This window comes from Gallinula chloropus (genome assembly GCF_964237585.1).
Source record: "Gallinula chloropus genome assembly, chromosome: 12".
Classification (NCBI taxonomy): Eukaryota; Metazoa; Chordata; class Aves; order Gruiformes; family Rallidae; genus Gallinula; species Gallinula chloropus.
In genome coordinates, this window is record NC_140097.1 from 6,474,340 (window position 1) to 6,499,436 (window position 25,097).

General features: G+C 46.3%; 1 protein-coding gene across 1 annotated transcript; it reads right to left on the reverse strand.

Moving 5' to 3' along the window:
• Positions 1–656: 656 nt before the first annotated feature.
• Positions 657–25,097, reverse strand: LOC311196195 (monocarboxylate transporter 2-like; the record flags this gene model as incomplete). Its single annotated transcript, XM_084269710.1, has 4 exons — positions 657–1,047; positions 3,818–4,693; positions 9,338–9,481; positions 24,881–25,097. 4 exons carry the CDS (start codon positions 25,095–25,097, stop codon positions 758–760), a joined length of 1,527 nt encoding a protein of 508 aa, XP_084125836.1. The 3' UTR covers positions 657–757.

Genomic DNA, 25,097 nt, shown 5'->3' on the forward strand with positions numbered 1-25,097 from the left:
AATACAGATCTTCAAGACTGAATTTCTGCTGCATACAGACAAAGGACTTGGAAGAAGGACATGTCAGCCTTGTGCTGGCCCCTTGCATAATGTCATCTTTCTAAATGCAGAGGTCACCAAGAAAGTCCCTGGATGAGCCATGAGGAGCCACGTCATGTTACCTCCTTCCTAGCATGCTCTGGCCACAAGAACAGGCTGCCTTGCTGCCACTTGGCACAGGCAGGTACTGCCCTTGTTCTGTCTAAGTCGCTCTCTCAGGTTGTATTTAAGAGAAGTGTAAGGTCTGGTTTACATTTCCAGAGGTGCAAGTCACAGGCACCACCAAATCCCTGGGATAGTTTGGACACTGTAGTCAAAGACAGTCAGATTTTTGACTGCATGAATAGAAGATCCAGTCACCACAGTATTCAACACAAAGCCTGTTCAGGAAGGGCTCTGCATTGACTCTGATGGCCACTGGCCTGTACACTGAGTAGAACAAAGTATGGGGAGTAAAAGCAGGGTGTTGGATATTTCCCTTACTTACCTCTGGGAAATAGCTAAAGAAAGGTATTTCAGGACCTGTGGTATGCAGTGTGGTGTCCCAGCACTTTACAAGAAACTAGAGGTGTTTCTGGTCTAGTCTTCTCCTACAACAAAAGAAGAGGATACACATGGCAGAACATAAAGCAAAATTTAAAAACCTAGTGTGATTCCACAGCTGGTGTCCACTTAAGCAACCCAGAAGTAATTTCCCATTCAGCCCATGAGAAGAGATTTAAACTTCATTTGTGCCATTCACTTCCTTCTTTAGTTCTTGTTCCTCTCTCAAAGGTTCCAGCTCAGGCCCATCCTGTGTGGTCTCTTTGTTCCAGTTATTTCTGCCTTCATTTTCTGTCCTTACAGATTTAGGATCCTCTTCTTTTGCCTTTCTTTCCTTCTCCTCCTTGGCAAGCATACGATAATTATAATAATTCATGATGAACAGGAAGGTTCCTGCCAGAACCATCACAGCTCCACATTTAATGAACATATATTTATAGTCCCCAAAGGTATCGATAAGTGTTCCTGTAAAACATATGTTAAAAAATAAGAGACACTTAGAGATGAAGGCAAGAATATTGTGTTTTCAGATCCCAAATATAAAGGGACAGCTTTGTGGCTTTAGGGCAAAATAAGACATTCTCTGGACTTGTGATCTCTTCCACAAATACTCTGATGCAGCAAATACTTCACACACATTCCACTGTATAGCCTGTGGGTAGTTAACATTGATATGGGTAACACTGCCAATAATCTGTACATTAAGAAGTTAAGTAGAAGGGGACAGAGAACTTACATTGCAAATTCTGGACTTTTTAGGTACACCTATTTTTTTCCACACAGAAATTAAGTCCTCTGATCACAGAGACTGCAAACAGTCTTTCCATTGCCTTCAGTGATCACCTACAAGGATGCCCATTTGACTCGGTAGTCCCCAGGCTGCCAACAAAAGCATCAGCTTTCTGAAACACCTTTGTGAGATGGCACCTGGCCACTGGGCCTCATCTTAGACTCTTGACAAAGACCCTCCAATTTCTTCCACCATGGGTCACTGGCCAGCACTAGAGGGGACTCAGCTTTTGGTCACAGCTGCCCTTTTTGCATTTATACGTGTGATGTAAAGATGAAAGGGCACGGCGTGGAACTGGAAAACATTAGTTCCAGGGAAAGCAAAGATGATGCTGTCAACGTCAGATAATTTCAATGCCAAGACAAATGTGACAGGTTCTTCTCAAAGGTTAATGCCTCTGCTACGGAGTTACAGAGTAATTGAAGGGAGACGGCTTAATTGAAATGTCAGTGTTCTCCATTATGTCAAAATGTAATGCAAATCTTATTGGGATTATGATCCTGAGCATTAATTCCCATTTACTGGTGCAACACAGGCCATTCTTAAATTCCCAAATCCTAATTAAAGTAAGACCCACTCCTAACCTGGCCTTCACAGTACAGACAGTCCTCCTTGAAACTGGCCCATCATCCATTAGCTCTCTTGACTTTTTGGAATATGTTCTCCTCTTTAAACAGAAGGACCTTTAATTACTTCCTGACTGACCCCTAATGTTGAAAAGCTGATGATTAATGATCCCACCGCATTACACTAACAAGGGATTTTATAGCCACAAAATAGATTTCTTGATCATAAAAATAACAGGTTTTCACTGGTTTTGCTCAATGGCTCTTCCTGAATCATTCCTAGATGCCTTGGTACACCCTTTGCAGTGCACTGTGTTGTTGATGTTGCTGGTGAAACATCAACCAAATGCTAATTGCAGCAGTTTTTCCTTTTCTGCTAATCATGGTGACCTAGAGGTCTCCTAAACAGGCTTCAATGAGAGTTTTAATGAGTAGAGTATTGGAAAATTCAACAGTAGGATAGTCTTGCCTCTTTTCCTTGGAGAATAAGATAAAGTCGTAAAACACACTGGGAACAATTTACTTAGTTCATCAAAGCAGAACCCTGCAGTAGGTTATTAAAGTGCCAAAGAACCAATAAATTTACTGCTTATTAAAATGGTGGGAAAAACCCTACAAGACTAATATTACTGATTATTACATAGAACTGTTTTAGCCTCATTAGCAGTCTCTGGTCATTAACTTAATCTTCCACACAGAAAATTCTATAATTCAGAAAATGGTCATTTTAAAATAGTATTTTCTTTTGTTTGTCATTAATTAAATAATGAATCTCTAAGGCAGCAAGAGGATACAGCTGCTTCTGTCACACTGTATGATCTACGTGGTAACATCAAGAATTAAATGGCTCTGCAAGACGTGTCCTACAGAGCATTAGCCACATCTCCATTTTGAATCCAGGAAATGGGTTTAAACTACCTTCTGCCTGTCCATTCTTAAAATTTATCATGCCACTGCCATCTCAAAAGAATTATCAGGGTATAACTCTTAAACATCCAAATACAGACAGCACACACAACCTAATTAAACATTTTAGCACACTTAAAGGTGTTTCCAAACCAGTTATTCAGGCTTGCATACAGGTGAGATGCAAATTGCAGGACAGCACACGTAGATAGGGTGGTATTTATACTCTAAGAGGGTGTCACCCCTAAAGTAATTTAATTCAGAGACAACTCAGATTTGACAAGGACTATATTTGAGCCAATGCCAGGTTCAGATACAGTGTCTTCCAGACATGGCATGTTCCTTGTAGAAAAAAGAAGTGACCATGTGTTATAGAGGGAAAGAAGTAAAGGTGGTTACAATCACAGGAGATCACTGCTCTCACCATCCTGCAGATGACTGTAAACCCTGCTGGAAGTTGAATATTGTCAGCATGGGTCTCTGTCTTTTGCTATTTCAAACCATGCCACTGAAAAGAAACCTTTTTTTTTTAATTTTCAGAACAGCCTATCAGATGCACTAAGAGGACTGAAATCCAAAAGTAGACACACTGGGACCCTTAGAGACTTAGGCTGTTGTGTTTTACTGTGCTTAAATTGTGGTGGGCTCCAGCCTTTTGCAATGGGAGGGGATTTCTGAAGGGCAAGGTTCTTGGTGTTGCAGGAAGTCTCACTCTGTAAGTTCAGTTCAAGTGTTTGAAGGGATCAGGGACTAAAAGATCACTCTTCAAACTGTTGAAGTCAACTGGAAGACTACACAGAAAGGAGTAAAGAGGAGATACATAGGACCTGGCTTCTTTGTCCAATTATAATTGGGAAACGGTGTGTGTGAAGCAGAGGAAGCACATTTAAAAATCACTTTTTTACAAACAATGCTTGCAACAGTCTAAATATAAATGACAACCAGTGGAAGCAGAGGAAGAAAAGACACTCACCTCCAATAGGTGGTCCCAGCAGTATCGTACAACACTCGGCAATGGTGACCAGGCCGACGGCGCTTGTGAACCGGGCAGCTCCCACGAGGTCCATGAGGGTTTCAAAGAGCATGGCACAAACCATGCCAAAGGCCAAGCCAAAAAAGATGGAGTAAACAACAAGCCCTGTGTAGCCAGAAGCCAGTGGGCACAGAAGGTGGCAGGTGCCGTTGAAAGCAATGGAGAAGCTGAAAAAGTATTGAATCCGTGGCCTCACCCACTTGCTGTTTGCAATGATGCCAGTGGTAGGTCGGGCAATCATATCCACGATAGCAAGGATAGAAAGGAGGAAAGCAGCTGAATATTCATCAATGCCAATGTGCTTTGCATAGGGTGCCAGAAAAACAATGGGGGCAAAAAACCCCAAGAACATGAGCACGTTTCCAATCAGGTAGATCAGGAACCCTCTGTGCTTGAAGAGGGAAAAATCGAGGTACTGATTGACTTTTTCACAACAGTCCCTTCCTCCTTCTTCTTCCACTTCAGCCTCCCTGGGGACATTTGTGGGACTACTCATTTCCATGGCATCTTTAGTGATGTCTTCTTTCAGAGCATCCTTCCCTTCCTCAATCGCCTGGGTTTTGACTGATACTGTGGCTGCCCCGATGGGTCTGAAGAGAGCTCCTGCCACACAGCAGTTTAATAAAATTGCCCCAAGAATTAAAAAGCTTCCCCTCCAGCCAAAATTGTCAAAAAGGAATTGGTTGAGAGGAGCCAGGGTGCAAAGCATCACAGGGCTCCCTGCCATAGCAAGGCCATTCGCGATGGGTCTTCTCTTTAAAAAGTATTTCCCTATGATTATCACTGATGGCTGGAGGTTGAGAGCAAGGCCAAATCCTGGAAGAAAGAAAAAATAGTTCAGATACAGAAAGGAAGACTTAAGACCCATTTATCTTCAGTTTATTTTTAAGGCAAATTCATAAACATTTGGTTCACTGGTGGCTCTTCAACATGATAGCCTGGATGCAGACTCTGCTTAATATACACCTACGCTTTTGGCTGCTGCATTTGGGTCCCCAGATCCCAGACCACAATGGTCTTGGAGGAAAGGATGGATCAAACAATAAAAATGATAACTCCCAGTTTGAAGAAAGTTGTTCTGGCTTGGACAGCACTAACCACCAAAGTGCATCCTTCTTGTGTGTCTGGGGCTGGCACACCCTTCCACATGCAGTGGAAGACAGGGCAGACAGACCTCAACAGAAAATAACATCACATTCAAACCTGATGCAAAAGATTAAGAAGTCTGCAAGTACACAGCAAAACAGCTACCGAGGATGCTAATTAAATAGGACCCTAGAGTGTTTCTTTTAATTAAAATTTATTTTTATTGCATTTAGATATAGAAATGGCATTATAAATCTGCATTGCTAATTCAGTTAACCAGCTCCTCTTGCACAGGTGAAATCTGAAGGCAGAGGTACCAAATGCTGTGGTGGTCTCAACTTTGTGTGGTTCTGTTTGAGAGCACTGGTGTATGATAGTCTCTTCTTTTCAAGAATTCCTATGACGTGTAGTATTTCATCCAAAAAAGTTAAATTTTCAGAACTTCATCGAAATGACATTTAAAAATCATGCCACATAGTTTCCACCCTATCATCCAGGAAAGAAGAGCCACATTAGAACAAAGCAGAAATGTAATCCTTGAAGTGATTAAACCGGGGAACATGAATTCTGAAAATAGGGTCATGCAGATTTTTTCTTGTTCATTAGTCTATATAATTAGTTTGTTTAACTGTGCAGTACATAATTAGGCATATTGCTTTACAGAAGAGAATTTAGAAAGGTCAAGGTCCTCAAAATTAATTAAGGAACACTATCATTAGTCCCTGATAGAGTATAATCCAAATGATGCAGCAGAATTCAACTGATGTTTGATAGCTTCAGTTTGAACAGTTTTACAAATTTATGATTTTTGCCAAGATTCTTTTTTCCTTTTTTTTTAAATTACTTGGAATTTTACATTAAAAACAAATTGAAATGGCAAGATATTAAAATTATTCTTGATATGAAACACATTGTCAGCATGAACTTTTCTAGATGTCCCATCTATTTGGTAGGGCATGTCTCTGGGAAGCACTGCCTGCTCGTAATGCATAGGGGGCCAAGTTCATCCCCTTGAAGAGGGCTGACCTGAGAACTACAGATGCAAAACACAGCCTTGGTTAGAAAACCAAGATATAGGAACCATTTTCTTTCACCTGTGAGGATGCAACAGAGTGGATCAGAGTTTGCTTTAACTCTGCATTTCCCAGGCTGGTAGGTAAGTGCAGAAATTAAAACATTATTTCCACAGAATCACTTTTGGGAGGGACCTACCACATGGCGTGCGGAGAAGGAAAATCAGACTGGTTGCCAGCTACCCACTTAACCAATAATCAACTCAATTTTTTTATTATGTGAACATTAATTTGCCAGTCAGACAAATCTAATTTAATATTACCTCATGCTCTTCCCATTAATTAAATTTAGAGAGTTTCAAATTGACTGACTGGAATTTCAATTTACTTTAAGCTTTTGGCCGACTTTAGTTGGAAATATTTATATCCTTTTCACTCCAGTTTTCAGAAAACTACAGCAGCTTTGCCATGGCTGAAACTGTTACTCAAATAACCACATTTTGTCCCCAGGTATATGACAGAGAGACCTATTGGTGCTGGTGCACGAACAGAAGCAAGCCCGTGCCAGAGGGAGCATCCTTCCCTAGATTAAATACATCTCCTTCATATTAGAAGGAAATAAGTGGTGCTTCAGGAGTCAGCTGTGTAGCTATTGATCTTGTTCTTACTTTATTAGCAAGGGAAGTTCCTACCAGATATTTCAATGCTCAACACTAACAGCTGAGGCAAAGACTCCAGTCTCATTAGTCAACATGCTTTACCCCAGATCCCATTTTATTTTGTGGCAGTCTAATTGGTACAGATTGAACTAAACTGTGACCAGTTGTTATTGCCTTGTATTTAGCTTTGAAATTCGCTGCTACTACCTCAGACTTGAAGAAGAGGTTGCATGCCTAAACACCTATTTACTGCAGCCAGGCTGGCACCTATCCAGGTCGACAGCTTGCAAACCCCACTGCTTTTTCTAAGCGCTATAGGGAAACAAGTGAGGAAGAGAACATGGGGTTTACAGCGTGTGCAGCGTGCCTCATGCAGCCCACAGCTCGGTGCCATCAAGGACAGAGCTGCTTCAGAGCTGCCTCTGACAGCAGAGCCCGGCTCCTGCTCTGCATGCAAATGGGAAAGGACATAATCAAGAAAGCAATTGAGATTGCCACGTCTAATCCCTCCACCGTAAACAGATACTTCCCGCTCTGCTCCTCTGAAGAGATTTCTATTAATATGCCAAAGGCACAGGCCTGTAGCAGAGCTCTCCCAGTACCAGCTATCTTGTTTTTATCTCCATGCCTGCGAGTTACACGAGCACAGTCTTTCACATCAGTCTCTTTCCTTTTCAGGCTGGTTGGGAGGAAGCTAGAAAGAGCTCAGAGTTTACAGGTGGCTTTACAATCATTGTAAATCACTTACAGAAGTCTCTCTGCCCATACAGTACCGCTGCCTCAGCTGCATGATGAGCAGGCAGCTTCATAATCACCCTTGAACGCTTCCATGTTAGGCCTGACCAGCAAAAGCACTTCAGGAGTAATTAGAGGCATCAAGCATGTTAGCAGGATTACAAGAATCTTCCTCTCCCTGTCACATTAATATTCCTTCCCCAGCACACATCCCCCCTCCCTGGAAATGATGGGTTATTAGTTAAAACCTCATCCATACAGCTGCCCTCATTTGGCAAGCAGGAGGGAAAGATGTCCACAACAGTGTGCTTTGCTCTGAGGAAACATCATGGCGTTAGAGATGAGGGAGACAGGGACAGCTTTGGCCCCATTCCCTGTTGCTGACATGAGGGTTCACTGAGCACAGCTCATACTATCAACTTGCTGGGATGGGTAGTGGACCAGATTTGGACCAAAAAAGACCAGAATCTTCATAAATCCTAGGACAATTAGGGTTAGACACAAACTCTCTGGCATGTTTTCAGACAAGTACCTTTGAAAATGGGAGTTGGTGCCTTCCTACAGCACTGGTCCTTGCCTCAGCCCTTCTGCTCACCAAAATGTCTTAGCAAAGGATTTACAGTTTCCATGTGCCAATCCAGCATTAGTCAACTTGCTACAGGACATTTGTTTAGCAGGGAATAATGCAGTAATTCAACAATACTGAATTTATCCATGGGGGACATTGGTTACTTTTATTTCCCATCACTTGGCTTCTCCAATCTCTTTCAAGGAATCTGCAAGATTTATGCATTTGATAATGCCACAGCTCCATCTGACTATAGTGACTCCACTTAGAAAGAGTAAGGGTTAAGAGAGGGAATCCTACATGTGGGAGTTATTTCTTACTGTATGGATTTAATAAAGCAATATTAGTGTAGCAGAACAGGGTGACAAACTTTCTGTCCCAATTTACTTTGCTGGTGGCTGACTGTATTGATTTTAAATGTTGAGGTTGCACTTTCCATGTTCAGAAAGCAGCAACACTTAGTGTGGCTGCAGAGTGACAGGGAACATTCATTAAGGCATACACCTTGTGACCTCAAAAGCCAATTTTGAACTCACTGGGTCATGATTTCAGGCAGATGTCCTAGCTGCACTGGAAGAAACACTGGCTATACCTTAGCCAAAATAATCAAACAAAACCGCTTACAATTAAGCACCTATACACACACAGGTGAAGAACTCCAATCCATCCACCTTTAAAAGCAATAACCAAGCACCTGCAGGCTTTAACCACAGAATCAGCATCATAGGGATTGGAAGGGACCTTGAGAGATCATCGGGTCCAACCCGTCCTGCCAAAGCAGAGATGATGCTGGACTGAGCCTATGCCTTCTCCTCTTTGAGTCTGCTGTATGGGAAGTCAGGTTGCAATACCAAAAATTCAAACTGTAACTTCAATAAGGAAACACAGAGGTATTTGTTTCTCAATAGGAAACATATTGCATATCAGCTCCAGTGGTTATTATTTCAGATAAAGGTCCTCCTAACCTCGCAGGCAGGCAAAGCAAAGGGTGAGTAAACCCAAGCAAGCCCTCTAAATCTCATTTCATACATCTCATGGAGAGAAGGTAACACACAGCAATGTAGGAACACAGGTGCTGGCTTCATAGTCATGCTCGTGTCTGCTTGCCCAGGGCAAAGCAGAGTCATCCTGTGTTCACTTCAGCAGGAGCTGAGGGCACTGACAGCCACCCTCACCATTGCCTCTGGCCAGGAGCACTCAGCTGCGAAGAGCACATCCCTTGCTCAGATCCCGCACGCGATGTTCAGCCAGAAGCACGATGCTCAGCAGGGGTCATGCTCTCTGCTAAAGCTCATCTGGAGCAGCTTTCTATCTTACCAGGTTCCCATCATTGCATTTGGCTGAGGTGCCCAAGACAGCAGGAGAGGACCTCAAGCACAGGTGAAAAGGAGATGCTTACCTGTGATGAAGCCCACGCAGATGTAGAGCTGCAGGATGCTGGTGCAGAAGGAGGCTGAGACCATCCCGATGCCACACAGGAGGCCTCCAAACATAACCACAGGTCGGCTGCCATAGCGGTTCACTAAAATACTGCTAATGGGACCTGGGGAAAGAGTGAAAAATGGCCCTTGAGGTAAGTCTCTTCTGACAGAAGGGCTTGTTTGACACAAAGCAAGCACAATTCTGCAATATCAGTGTCCCTGAGGTGCTGCTGAAAGCTTCTAGGGTGGGTGACTTCAGGAAGAAGATGGAAAAAGGGAGGCAGAAGATCAGCACTGTGTGGATATGGCAGCATGTCCCATGCCAAGCAGCAGCTGTGTAGCTGGTGACAGCTCCAGCCTCCAGGACTTTAAAGTGTCATGAAAGAAGGGAAGCAGCAATATCAAAACAGGTGGACACATGACCACAACATGGGACCTTCTTGATTTATTATGATGCTAAACCATGCACACAAAGCAGTGGTTCGTATTACAAGGCCGATATCATGAACACTGTTGCATTTTTAATGCCTCTGTTTAATGCAATTCCAATACTGCTGACCAGGACCAAAGCTTTAGCAGAACAGTTGTTAATTAAATCTTAACAGTAGTCTATGTAGGTAGAAACAGTTTGGGATGATGGATTGCTGGAGCTCAAAAGAACCAGTTTGGTCTTGCAGTCATCTAAAGAGGTGGCTCAGCAAAGTGCAAAATTCTGAAAGACAAAGATGGTTGAACAGAAACTGTGCACCCTGAAAGGAAGCAGTGAGATCTGAGGAAGTGAAACAGGCCAGCAGCTTTGGGTGGAGGAGGAAAGATGGGAGCTCTTGTGTGTAGTAGCCTCAACTAGCTGGAGGACCAGTAAAAATCAGAATCACAGGAGGGACGGTTGAAGGGACTCTGACCTAGCTCCTGCTCAAAGCAAAGCCAACTCTGAAGTCAGGCTGAGAAGTCAGAATGAGAGAAAGCAAATTGAGCAGGAAAGAGTGGTCCAGAAGTCAAACTATGATATATAAGAAAAAAAAAAAATCTGTATTACACAAAAACCTAGACCAAAATGCTGCAAAAACGATAAGGGAAATGAGGCAGGGGGATACAGGCAGCATTTAGTATTTTCTCTTACCTGACAGTTTCTGGTGCTACTCAACACACAGCAATGGTGGTTTGGAGCCCGAGCGCCTGCTTGCCTTCATCCCTGCTGTTATGAGCAGCCCACAGTGTCCACATACAGATTACTGGAAATGGGTATTTTAAGACTACAAGCATCCCTGAAGAGTTGGACTGTGGGATGTAGCTCGGCACAGAGCCATTTGTTTAAGCCTTTGCTTAAACAGCCTCAGCCAGAAACAGTGCCAGAGCTCTTTCCAGACCCTACAAACCATGGCACACTTGAGCACAGGTGGGAGACCCAAAAACCCCAACACCCCTCAGCTTTGCAAGAATACAAAGCAGTAGGCATGACTGGGTTAATCTAGGGAACAAAGCCCATCATTACATTTGCAACGTGTACAATGCTTTCTGCTAGATATAAGGTCAAAATACTCACAAATGAAATACACACCAGCACAGTCTTAACAGCATCCCTGTAACTGTGTGATCTGTGAGCTGGTCCCATCAAATGCACCATTCAATTAAAATTTCTGCCAGTGTATAATTATGTGGAGAGTTTTTTCTCCTAATCCTATAACTAGATTCATGTGCATGCATCCTTTCACTGCACAGAGTGCTACAGCATTCAATGAGGAGTTCTGGGGAAGGAGATACATATGTCAGATCAGCATAGGAGGAAGGGGACCCTTTTCTCACTGAGCTTCCCATGGTCAGGGCCTGGACTTATGTTATATTTGAGCTGGTCTCAGCATGTCCTGTAATTCAACAGAAAGAGCCAGTATTCCTCAGAAAGGCACCAGCACATTCATCTACAGCCTTAGGGCACACAACTCTTCCATTTTTCAATTTTCCACGTGTCCACATTTCTCTAGAATCAATCTAATTACTCAACTAAGAAAATGTGGTTTCAATTACCTTCTCCCACTGGAAGGGGGCTTTCACATTAGCCCTAAAACTACAGGATGTCACACCACGGAGTAGAGCATTTAAAGCCCATAAGATTTCTGCCAAGGCCCCTCTCCTGTTCTGATCTGGGGCAGCTCCCAGGGAAAGAAGCCCTTGCTACAAAAAGAAAAGTGAAATGCTCGTTCACATTCCTCCTGAAGCATCCAGGAGAAGGAGAATATGGATGCATGTCCCTCTCATTCCAGTCCATAAGCTGTCCTATTAGCTTCACCCATAAGTAAAGGTAAGTTTGGACCATGACACCAGATGATGAACTGGAAGGGGCTGAGGGTGGGACACATTGCTCTGCTTCCTGGCTACAGGGACAACCCAGGGTAGAGGCTGGAGTGGATGAAAGCAAAAGTTCATCTCCCAACAGCTGACTTTACAAATGAGAGCACCCTATCCATGCCCTGGGGCACCCCCCCACGAGTGTGCAGTGCCCTCAACCACATCCCAACTCCCCAGCAATCACTTACCAAGCTACGAGCTTGTAACTGCTCCCTGTTCTTGCCTTGTGTGATCTCTCAACAATGCCTTGCAGCAGGTCTGCATGACCTTCAGCAAACAGCCTTCATGTGCTGTAACCAGCATTATCAGTCTTACAGGGGGACAATCACTTGTTTGCCAGTCTGGGTGGGAGAGCTGCAGTCTCTGCCTGGGCTGGGCCAAGTTCACAGGGAACTGTGACTAACTTCAGAAGCAATTCCAGCTTTTCTCCCTAAACCCAGCCCCTGTGAGCCTGCTTTGCTAAAGCAGCATGTCATGCAGGATCACAGCACGTGCTTGTGAGAGACAGCATTTGATCTCACACACACAGAGACCACCAAGATATTAAATGCAGACAGTTAGAGGAGAAAACAGGAGCATCTGGGCTAAACCTTTCCAGCCACTGGAGAAGCCACAGAGAGGGCCCCGATGAGCACTCAACCTGTGGGGAAAACATCAGCTACACCTACATTTTACATGACACCAGGGGATCCAAGACAAGGTCTCAAACAGGACACCAAACCTCCTAACTGCTGCTCACAGGCCGCAGGGTTCGGAACAGCCCCGAGCAGACCTTTCCAATGCACTCAAGCAAACGGGAAAATCACAGCCCCAAAAATTACTTCCACTTAAGTCATTTGCACCTACAGAAACGTCCATAGCCTTTAACAGAGCAGCCTTTCAAAAGCTGTCCCATCTCCTGGGCAGGAGCTGGTGCACGCAACGTGTCACACAGCTGTGCACACTTCAGCAGGCAAACCCTGCCTGCCCGGGCAGGCACACAAAGCACGGACACAGACACCTTCACCCTGCCCAGACATCATCAGAGATCACCATCACCCCTGACAGACCCAGACATACCTTCTCCTGCCCTGCTCTGCCACGTGCCACCCACAGTGTATGGCTTGCAGGGGGCTGATTAGCCATCAAATATTAGATGGCTTTAATCACCGTGTTCTGGAAAGCTTCAGCAAGCATCAAATACCTCAAGTCATGGAAGAAGAATTAAGAAGGAACAACAAAGCCAGCACCACAGTTGTGGGAAATAGGAAACACGATTACTGCTTTGCTTGCAGCTATTGCAAAAATTAGAAGTGTGACAGCCCCTGGAAACATGGTGGAATTGAAAAGCAGGACCTGTCATTTACCAGTTACTCAGCCTGCATGAAAAGAATAAAGAGAGCGTATATTACCACACAGAAAGCAATTACAGTGACAACATGTGCAGCTCAGATCCCAAGGCACCTTTACTTGCTAAAACCTGCCTGGTCAAACGTGCAGGAACCACAGGCTTCCCTGTCCTGGCATCCACACCAAACCACGCTCCCTTCCTGTAGGCCAACAGCAGGAGAAGCTGACAGGAGTCAGGGTGATTTTTGCCTCTTAAATTACAGAGTCAGGTGAGGACAGGAAAAGAGAAACGGCTGCCAGAGTTCTAAGAAAGATGCCATTTACCTGGCTTCCCCTTGCAGAGCAGGGTGCATACAAAGGGGTTCTGCCTACAGAAAAATTCTACAGCCTGGAGAGCAACTGTTTGCACCAAATATCCCCTAAAGATGCTGCTGGGATCACGGCAGTCCTGGAAGACTGATGTAATGTAAAGCACTACCCTCAGCCCATATAAATCATGCTGGTTTAGCGGCTCTCCTGGATAAAGCCTCTCTTTTCTCATACCTGTGGCAGATTTCCATTCGTTGTTAGCTGGTACATGAAAGGCCATGTCAAAGAAGCTGCTCCTGGTGGCAAGCAGAACCCAGGAACTGGCCGGTGGGAAATAAAGCAAGCCCTAACTCATTTGTTAGCTTGTCCAATTACTTTTCACCTTGAGTTTTGTGTTTGCAGAAGTGAAAAGGACCCTGAAGAGGAGATTGTAAAACTGTAAAGAAAATGCAAAATACCCTGGGCTCTCCTCTCTTCTCCTCCACAAAGCCAGGTGATCTTGTCATTTATTCTTTCTGAGCCGCTGAACTATGATCTGCACAGGCCCATAACACAGAGTTGGCATTTAACAAGAAATACCAATCCAGACCGGCTTAAACTCTTGCAAGTATAACAGTGCTCAAGAAATAGACACCTGAATTGCCTTCCTGTTTCCCTCAATAAGCCTTATGAATGTTTTATGAGCTGCTAAACTTCCAGTGTTGATGTAAAACACCCATGTATTTTTAACAAGGACTAACAGATTCTTCTCTCCCATACCTCTCTCCACACATACACCCCTTATTTGTAAGGTGTGCTTGTCCTCTGTTTTGTTTTATTTTGTTTTTTAACTTAACCTAAATTCTAAGAGAAACAGCTTTCCCCTTTTTCAGTGAAACCTGGCTTGGATAAATTTCTGCTGAAATATTTCTATGCAGGGCTCAGAGAAGGAGCTAGCAAAGAGCTGGGACCCTAAAAGGCTGATCCTATAACCCAGAGGCCTCCACGCAACGCAGGGTTTTTCCAGGTTTCACAAGACTGACCTTCTGCCAGTGTAGAGTGGCCCGGAGCCATCGCAAACATCGCCTGCCTGCTGGTAAAACCATTTGATGGCCATGCAGATGATAAAATAGCAACACTAAAATCATCTACTGAACCCCAGTGCTGACAGATTTAGGACAACCAGTGTCCCCCATCGCTGGCACTGCAACGTGCAGCTCAGCTTCTCCCACTTTTCCACAGTGACTAGCAGCTCTCAACAGCTGACACTGGAACAGGGACATTGGTCAGCACCAAAACAACTGCCTGGATAGTTAATATTTTCCAAACTGCTGTGAAAACACAGATAATACCAAGGAATTCAGCACGGCATGACTGGTGTTGCCTACGTGGAGTCACTGGGGACAGAAAGGAGCAGAGCATACTCAGCTGGGAGGAAAGGGGGGGGAAATAATTTATACTAATAAAACAAAGTCTATTACCACACTAGCAGTAAAACAATGGCAGGAGCAGGCCTGCAATTTCCTCAGTAATAATCTCACTCCCTTGGTGGAACAGCAACACTGCCTTTGGCCTTGTCATGTATTCACCAGGGTACCAGCCCATTGTAACCACAACCTCCTCATTACCCCACGAACAACAGCAAGTGCCCCCACGTTATTAACACGCTGCCAGGACTCACCAGCCTCCCACAGCAGAGGGGATCAGCATCAGCGATCAACCCCTGGTAAGGATGCACACCCCAAAAGGCAGGTGGCCAGAGAAAACACAGGCAGAGGGAAAGGGATGAGCAGGTTGAAACATGCAGCCTTTCAGTCTTCTGCCTTGCTAGAACAGAAGTCCAAGGTGCAGGACCTGGGTGGCTCACTGTCTGAAGGGTTTGTCACCAGGGCTGGGAGAACTGCTGCTCCCCAGCTGTCCCATGTTAACTGAGCCCCTCACCCACCTGCTCCAGAGCACCAGTGGAAAAGAACTGCTGGTACCTGCTAAGAACACTGTGTTATTGCTTGGTTCAGATGGTTTGTCTTGCACTTCCAATGGACAAGGAGTCCATGCATGTCTGGTTCTTCCTCAGGCAGTGGTACTGGAGATAACCATGCACACCTGTACTGGAGAAAACAATGCACTCCAGCGCTGGAGGACATGCCAGTGCTGGAGAACAAGCAGCAGCCAACATCCCAGGTGACAGCCATGGTGTCAAATCTGCCAGACCCCAAAGGGCAGCTTCCAGAGTCCCATCCACCCTTAACCTGCCCTGATGCCTTCTGTTAGTATTACTTTGCACAGCAAATAATTTTTAAATGAGGAGGCTGAAACCCAGTCCAAGCAGCAGCTGGTCCCACAGCTAACCAGTCACCAGGGGCTGCCTCTCTTTCTTCCTCACAGGTGGGGAAAATACCTGCACATTGGAGGGGAGGGAGGGGGCAACAGGCAATGGTTGCAGTTCCAGCACAACTCCTGTGAGATGCATAAGCCAAGCACAGGAGAGACCACCGACACATGTGACTTCATCATCAAACTGGTCAGTCTGTCCTCTTTGGTGCTGGGTCTTCCAGGTAGGATTGGGACCGTATCCAAATGAGGAAGCAGTGGGTCTGATGGCCTGGTGCAGAAACCAAGCTGCAGCAGCCCTCCACAGCACCTACCAGCCACATCCTTAGGATGTCAGGGACCCTGACCTCCCATCAGAAATTCATGGATTTGCCACAGCAGCATCCTGATGGTAAAAAGAGAAGGAAAACAGAGCAGGCAAGGCCTGAACTTCAGAAAGACAAAGTGTCCTCCTCCTTATCCAGCAATCTTATCTGATCAGCGCTTCAGCATTTCAATTTCCAGATTACCCAGCCCACACGTGCTGCTCCTGCAGCACACAGAGAAGCCACAGGCCAACAGCTCCAAAACTGGGGCTGGAGCCAAGGTCCTTTGTGTCACTTCAGATTTAGGCAATTAAATGTCCACTCCTGCAAGGGGGTGGCGTTGCAGGTGATGAGCACGCAGCTGCCTGCGCTCTGAGGTTTCCCCAGGCTGCTGGTTTGGATCTCACCCACACAGCAGATCGCAGCCACTGACCTTCAGAAGGTCACGACTTCACATTTTCTGCATTTCTTTCCCATGATTTTTTTAGCTAACTTTTTGCTTTGGCAGGACCACAGACTTTTATCCCTCCCATTATTTGAAGCCCAGCTGCAGAACATGCAGCTCAAACACCTCTTCCCTGACATGGGCAGCCCTTCGTTACCAATATCATCACACTGTAGAGCGTGGCCAGGCAGGGGCCAACTCGCTCGTAGAGCAAAGCGCTTTGTTCACCAACTGGAAGCCCTACATCATTTGACTGAAAGACCAGTTACTATGAAGAGCCATTCAGGGACAGAAAAGCTGCAATTCTGCAGGATAGATTGGCATCAAAGCTCTCACACTCCTTCCTACCACAGCACATGAACGTGTGATGTACTCACTCTGTGAAGAAACTCTCATATGCCCGAACTTCACTTGAGGGAGTGGATTATAACTTGCTCCTGGGCTTCACACCTGCCTGTGAAGCATTAACAACCCCCCAACCAAAACTCTTCACTTTGTTCTTCCTAGTTCTTATTAATCTCAGGTTTTATTAAGTCTATCACGTCCCTGTTACTGCTGCCTGGTGACCTTGCGGGCTCCAATGAAAGGCGAAATGATAAAGCTTTGTGACCAAGTCCACGAGCACAGAAATATTTCACCTGAACCTATAGTGCTATTATCGCTTTTAAGTAGAACAGGGCTATTTAAAAAAATAAAAAATATAAGCACATATGTGGTGACCTTGCAGGGCCTCAGAGTCCAGAGAAGTGTAAGAATCTCCAGCACCATCCATTACAGAAATCAGATCATTCCTCACCTGGCTCTCTTAACAAAATCCATGATCATAATGGTGCTGCTACCCTGGGGATTGTCCCAGTGTGGGAAGACGCCTTGTTTCAATGACACGGGGAGGCTACTGGACTCATGGTGGGACTACAAGAGGCGATGATGATAAGGAAAAGGATGATCCTCAGCATCACCAGGCAGCTGAGCCATGGGTACGCAGGGAGCGCCTGTCTGGGGTTGGACCACGATGGCAGGATGCTCGATACCCACTGTAGATAAAGAGATACTCCTTTTGTTTCAGCCTACACAAAATATCCGTGTGCAAAAGCACATGCCATGGGAATGCCCAGCCTGAGAACTTTTGTCAAACTGATGCTGTGAGCACATAAGGAAGGAGTGCTGACGGATGATGCATTACTGGAAGTATCTTCTGTCCCCTTCTCTCCCTCTCATCTCCCTCGCTCAGCACGAAGGGCTGGTGAGAAGGTGCCCATGTCGTTTCAGACACCCTTGGGAAACAGCTCACAGGGTGGTCAGACACAGCACAGCACCCAGAGGACTTGGGTGCTGGAAAGAAAATCTGTGTGCTGCAGATGCAGCCTACATCTGAATGGGCTCAGCATCTCTGAATGCAAGCCGTGCCCGGGTTACTGACCTTCTCCTTTCTCTGCTAAACACAAGTTGTAGTAAATGGTGGGAAGCCCATAGTGCAACCACCCAAGCATGACACACAAGGATAACCTGCTAGCTTTTTAGGAGTGAAGCCACTTGTATGGGAGCTCAAAGGCTTGGGGCTTGGGATTGCTTAAAGGACAGGAAGAAGCTCCAGCACAAGCTGCAGCAGCTCATTTCTTAGCAGCAGGGGATGAAAACAGCAGAAGCAGCAGCAGCATGTGAGCACGGACCTGTGCCCTGGTGAGACCACTTCTTAAAGCAGACAACAGGTAAAGTCTCCACTAGTCAGGGTATGTCCTGTGCTGGTGCTTGTGGTCCCTCAGGCAATGTCTGAGCCAAAACTGGCTGTCAGGGAGCTTGCACCTCCTGAGACCTGGCCTGGGACTTGCTGCTTGTCCTGAAATAAAGCCCATACACCTCCCTTCCAATGCCTCAGTTTCCCCTTTTATTTCTATGTACTTCATAGCTATTTTGCAAGCATTTGGGATGGGTGGAGAGCCCTGGCTGAGTTCTTCTGGAGGCAGAGAAGGTTTTTTGATGAGGTTCGGACCAGATGAGAAGAGACCATTGGCAGTTTTGATGAAGTTAAAAACTGCAGAATCAAACTCATTATTAATATAGCTTTACACCACTGCATGTTGTAAGGTGCTTTCTAAACCTGTCACTGCAATTTATCATGCTAGCAGAGTAATAAAATACAGCTATAAAATTTTGGATTAAACGTTCAAGGTCAATGGTTGACTTTCAACTTCCCAATCTCTTCCTCCCTGCTTTAGCAGATGCTCTGTTAAGTGGTTACAAGCTCTGGGAGAAAGTTTCTTTGGAGAAAAGACTCAGTTGTGGAGCATCTGAGGAATTAAATCTTCAGACATGTCGTGCAATTCCAAAACAATAAATAATGAATAACAGGAGTAGCAAACACTGGCTGGCTCCAGGATAAAGCCTTTGCTTGAGGAAGGCTCCAGATTCTCTTGTGTTTGTAAAAGGTGGCTCTCTGCACCCATCTCAGAAAACAGAGAGAAGGTGATTCCCTAATTTTAATTGAAATTTGGATCTGTAAGAACAGCACCCTGGAGGTTTTGGGGGTGGGGGAAGTAATACAGCAGCAAAGAGTGAGACTGAGACCAAGACTCCACTGCACCACGTACTGATTAAAACCAATGTGTGGTCCTCATGTAACGTGGCTTGTTGTGTATTAAGGGCCAAGAGAAGCACCACGTATTTGCATCTGCAACCTGTACAGAAGGATGCACAAGGCTAGCTGCATGGCAGCCACCAAAGAAAAGATGAGGTGCTTCAAAATGAGGAAAAAACTAGGGGCAGAAGTCTCCTGCTCTAGACCCAGCTATTCACGCCTATCACCCCAAATGACTCTATGTCAGGATCTGGTCTCTTGGTTTCCCTCAGATAACTTCACACAAGCACTTTAAAAAAAAAAAATACCCTCTGAAAATGCAGATACCATCCTAGGAATTAAACTGTCCTCTCTCTTCTGGCACACGTGCCAGAGAGCTGGCTCGTTGTTCAAACTCTAACAGTTGGCCATAATAAAAGACATTACTTCTTCCCACGATCTTTACCTCTCTTATAGCCTTAGAGGAGACTGTAACAGCTACAAGAACATTGCTGCTATTAAATGAGTGGCACCACTATTTCTTATTTTTAGAATGTTTGGCTGCTTCCCCCAATGCTGAATAGGCAACTAAATTACTAGCAAATTAATATTGCTTATCTTTTCTTTCCTGGGAGCTCAGCTGCCTCCTGCTTTCCCTGGATAATGGTTATTTCTGGGGACTCATCCATGCCTGAAATGTTGTCACCCTTAAAACGAGGAAAGGGCAGCTCATTTTGGTGCTGTGAACATGACTGGCCTAAGACAAGAGGCAAGAAGCTTTCATTCTAGAGATGCCATTATTTAAGACTGTCTTCTTGGAAAAAACTCATCCTGCCTCACGAGGCAAGACCTTGGGAGCTTTCCTCTTCTGTTGGCATGCATAGTCCAAGGAGGCAGCCTGCAAAAGGAAACCCCACCAAAGGCATGCAGCAGCATGATGGCTGCTGTGATGCTCCACATTTTGACAATAGCATTACGTCCCTGTCACCCCCAGAGCATGAAACCTGGGAGCTGAGGTGCAGCTGAAAGCACCTTTGGGGAAGGATGATGGCATCTCCCCTGGTCCCTTATGGACAGATCCTGGCTCCTTTTCCTCCATCCATCCAAGACCCTCCTGCTCTGTAATACTTTTCACATTTGGGGTATGGAACGAGCTTTTCTCCCATGACATTAAAAAATAAAAGAACTATTGCAAAACAGAAAACCTTCTTTATCAGATCAATCAGCTTTCACCCTGCAGGATTTGGTCAGAGAAAAGCAATGTTCCCTTGTGCTCCTCACTCACAAGCTCCCAGTTTGCCCTCCACAACTGGAGACGTGGAATTGCTGAACACGAACACCATGTAGAGCTACAAGCACCCAATCATAAAGCCCAGGCTATCCACTTTACTGCACACTAATCTGTTTTACTACTTGTATTATAGTGACAGAATTGTTTTCTGCAAGCTAGTTCAGATTAAGAAACTGGGGCATAAGACACATTAAAGCTTCTGCAATATATATTGCCAGAGCCTCGGCTGGTGTAAAACAGCTTCCTGGGGGAATTAAGCAAAAAGTGAAGGGCAGAAACAGTCTCAGCTGCTGATTTTCAGGTTTAGCCTGCAAACCCGGGAGTGATCTGATGCTACAAGCCAAAGCCTCAGGTGGTCACTGTAAACCTGCACCCATGCTGTCAAAGTCAACAGAGCCACTCCAGTGGGAAGTCGTGTCAGCTCATGTGAGTATTTGTGGAAAAATCTGCTTCATTTGCATTATTTACAAAATACAGACACAAGCTCTGTCACACAGTAAGCAGCACAGCCTAAAAACAAGTCCACACACCAATGAGCACACCAAGGAAACGAGGAACACTTCCTGAGGATGTCGGCAAACAAAAGGTGGTGTCAGTGAGAGCATCAGACCCTCTGCACCCTGCCAAGGTGCCAGGTGGCACGGCTGCCCTAAGCTCCTGGGGATGAGCAGGGTAGCTGGGTCAGTCCTTGCCGGGGGTGTCCCCATGCTCAGATGCCATCTCACAGGCAGCCAACACCCATCCCTGCCTTGCTGCCTGGAGTCCTGGCTCCAAGAGCCACACCACTGCCCAGAGATGCAGCGGCACACCAAGGAAGAGGGGGCAATACCACAGCCTTTCCCTGAAAGCCAACTGGGCTTTTGATCTGCAGCCACCTTCCAAAGCATAGCCATTTACAGCTGCTGGAGCAGGGGGAAGGAGAGGAGGTGATGTAAGATTGGCCTTTCCTTTTGTGGCTGAGATGCCCACATTGGAGACCAGGACACACACCACTTGGGCCCCTCCAGCCCCTGAGGATGCAGGGCCTGACGCCTTGTGTGGGAGATGCTCAGAGCACCTGGCATGGTTGTAGCCCACCCATCCCTGCATCTGCCTCCCCACTGATTTGGGAAAGGAAGGGAAGGAATGGACAAGCCATGGCAATAATTCCCTGGTTAGTAACTCGACTGGTTACTCAGGACTACATTGGAAGCTGACTTTGGCATGTTTAGGATTTCTTTTTTTTCCAGAAAAGATTAACAGAAGTCCTGTGTTAAACTATCTCCTAGTTTCTCAGGGAAGCAAATCACACTTTGCCACACAAGCATCCTGACAGCTCTAACAGGCACTGCAGCACAGCAAGACTCCTGCACCTCACAGCAGCCAGCACCCTGCTCCTTCAACGAGAATTTCCAAATCACTGAAGTCATTCCTAAGTCAAACCTGCTCTGGCATTAGGTGCCTGGTCAATCAAATCAGATGTGTTAAATACCCTCTGGGGCACGTGTGTTTCATTTGCTCCATGTTCTGCAAACTCCCCATGCAGCCCTGTCTGCAGCCAGGGAGCGACTCGGCATCTCAGCCTGGATTGCTGCAGAGGGAGGGATGATCAAACAGGCATAAATCTTATTCCAGAGCAGAGGAGGGGAGGACTATTAAATGGACATAACTCTCAGCAACTGCGAGGCAAGTGGGAAGGTGCACAGGTACAATCACCTGCAATTAAGTCTAACAGTGCCCAGTTGTATCATCCCCCGTATTACCGTGTAATGGCATATGGGAGGGTAGAGTTACAGCTCCTTGCAAAAAGGCAGGAGACACTCAGTTAATTGGGATAAAAGCCCAGTACAACATCCCAGGTACAGAGAACACAGCACTGGCTTGAACGCTGGGAAAGAGAAGAAAGCAGGTTGGCAGATGGGAGGTGGTGGACATCATCATAGCAGCATTTCCCCTGCTCCAGTGCCAGCTGGCCCTGACCTGCACCCCGAGAGGCTCAACCTCCCCATCTATGCGCCTGTGCACACCTTCAGGCACTGGCAGGCACAGGGCTCATCTGCAGAGCATGGTCTTTGGGAGACAGAGGGAAATTTTGGGAGACAAAGAGAAATGGGCAGCCTCTTCTCAGTGGTCTGTGGGGACAGGACAAGGGGCAATTGCCTCAAGTTGGAGCACAGGGAGTTCCACACCAATATGCAGAAGAAATTCTTCACAGTGAGGGTGACAGAGCCCTGGGACAGGCTGCCCAGGGTGGTGTGGAGTCTCCTCTGGAGACATTCCGGACCCATCTGGATGCCAACCTGTGTGACCTGTCCTAGGGACCCTGCTTTGGCAGGGGGGTTGGACTCAATGACCTCCGGAGGTCCCTTCCAAGCCCTGCAATTCTGTGAATCTGTGATTTGCTCAGGCATGAAGCATCCCTTCCATACCAGAGGGATGATGGTTAAAAATCATCAAATCATCATCACAGTGCCTTGACCCCCACCTAACATCTACCCAAGGCTGAGTGCAACGAAAGAGACAGCATTTCCCTGGGAAGATGTGTGCATTGTATGATGCCCTCAGCTACTGGGAAGACAGAGAGAACAATGTAAGGGACCCAACCATAAGGGACAGCAGTGGTCCCCGCTCTCCATTTAGCACACTCATCTATATGAAAACCCCAACCACAGCCTTCCCAACAAGCAATGTCCTAACTTTAGTACCAGACCACAAAATTTACAGCATCCTCCACTCATTCACATGCTTTTGGTACCAAACACTCACCCTGTCTCTTTGCCTTCCAAACCACGCACCTGCCTAGACACTAATCCGCAGGCAACCAGACACACCCAAGGCATGGGCTGCCTAATTTCCCTTTTTTCCCACCTGACCACTTTAGAGACATCCCATATAATTTATCCCAGTCCTTTAAAGCCATATTTAAGCATCTAACCAACAAGTGGTCCTTTCGCCTGCCTCCCCACAGCAGCATTTCCCTCCCTCACTGCAATTCACTTGCTCCCATTCAGCCTATGCAGAGCCCAACTGTCTTCTTTCCCCTGCTGACTGCTTATTTATATTGCTGGGGCTGAGGCAAAAAGACCTTTTCTCTGCATTTAATAACTAGCCCCAGTCAAAAATCTATCCCAGAGCCACAGTGCTGCCCAGGGCTCAGTCTCAGCATCCCATTGTGGAGACCAAGGGGTGGCCTGGGACAACAGCACTGGTTTAAACAGAGGATTTCTCTTTCTATATCACCACTCAGGTTTTGCCCTCAAACTGCTCCACCTGTGGGTTCCCAAACAAGAACTCGACCCTTGCAGAGCCTCTCTCTTGGGACCAGGCCTTTGGGGTGGGTTATAATGGACTGGGATACAACAGGCTCAGATTCAAGCATTGCTTCCACTTTACAAACCTTTACAAAGCATCTTGGCTTTCATCACCAGCTGTGCCCTCCAAAAAGCACTACAGTGCATTATTTTGGGGGGGGGATTAAAAAAATCCCTTTTTAAAAACAAAGAATATTTCCAGAATTGCTTTAAGAGCCAGGATAATTATTGATGGAGTCCCCTGCAATTACAGAGCACGGTTCATGTCTGCCTTCCATTGCAGATCTAATCAAATGCAGTCCAAGTTTTTACTGAGTCGTGAAAGTTATATCAAAATCATTTAAAAAAAAAAAGCAAAGTTCTACACACTGCTCTGCAACTGATATGAACAACCAGTGATTTCATGGCTGTAGTTATATGCTGCTGCAATAAACAAGCTGTTACTTTGTTTATTGCTCTGCTCCACGCTCACCTTTGGCTGAAACCCAGCTACTTCACACCTCAGCATCACCCCAGGTCCAGCCCATGCTGGTACTTCACAGCCTCTGGCTTGCAGAGTTACCAACTTGTGTCAAAGCAAGGCAGGAGGAGGCCAGTGTCTCCCTGAAACAGCTCGCTCGTCCCCTGGCTGCTCCAATACAAGGAGCAGGGCTGGAGCTGCCTGCATTTGGGGGAACTGAGGCTCTGGGCAACGGGGCCAAGGCCACAGTTTGTTTGTAGTGTCAGAGATATCCCCAATGCAGCTGGCAGCATGGCTAGGGAAGGGGGTGCAGCAATGGGACACACCACACAGCTCAGCCTCTCGTGCACAGAGGATACCTCACCCTTTGCAAATGCTTCTGCATAGCACAGTGCCCTAATAGTGAAACAAGCCCTGTTTTGAAAAGCAGCAAAGGTGCTGCAAAGCCAGCTGGAAATAAAGGGGATGTCAGCACCAAACCAGTCACAAAACACATTTTCAAAGGCATCTGGAGTCCCCCACAGCCCTGAAAGGCACCCAGGAGTGGTCAAAGGACACCTGGACCCACTGAACGAGACAGATTTGGAAGGCAACATGCCTGTTTGAAAAGCCCAACCAACAACCAATTCACCCCCCAAAAAACTGCCCTTTCACCCCCTTGGGCTCCACATACAACGTGTTTCCCTAAAGAACATTGAAAACACGATCCAAGAAATCAACCCGCCCATAACGCCTGTGCAGATGGATGCTGCTGATTTGCCTGTGCTGGCTTGGAGTGGGGATTCCTGGCTCAGAGCTGGGATTCCTGGCTCAGAGCTGGGATTCCGGGTTCCTTTCTGCTCTCACAACACACCGCGCCGCAGGGGCTGGTGCGGGTTTACTCACCGGCACCGTACGTCGTGGCCAACATGATGGAGGAGACCCAGGCGATCTCGCTATAGGACGTGCCAAAGAAATCCTGGATTTCTTTGAAGAAGATGGCTAGGCCTTTGGGGAAGGCGTATGCGAAGCCGATAGAAATGAACGCCCCCAAGACCACCACCCAGCCCCAGCCGCCGTCCGGTGGGCCGGGGGCTTGCCCAGCCTTAGCAGGGGGCGGCAT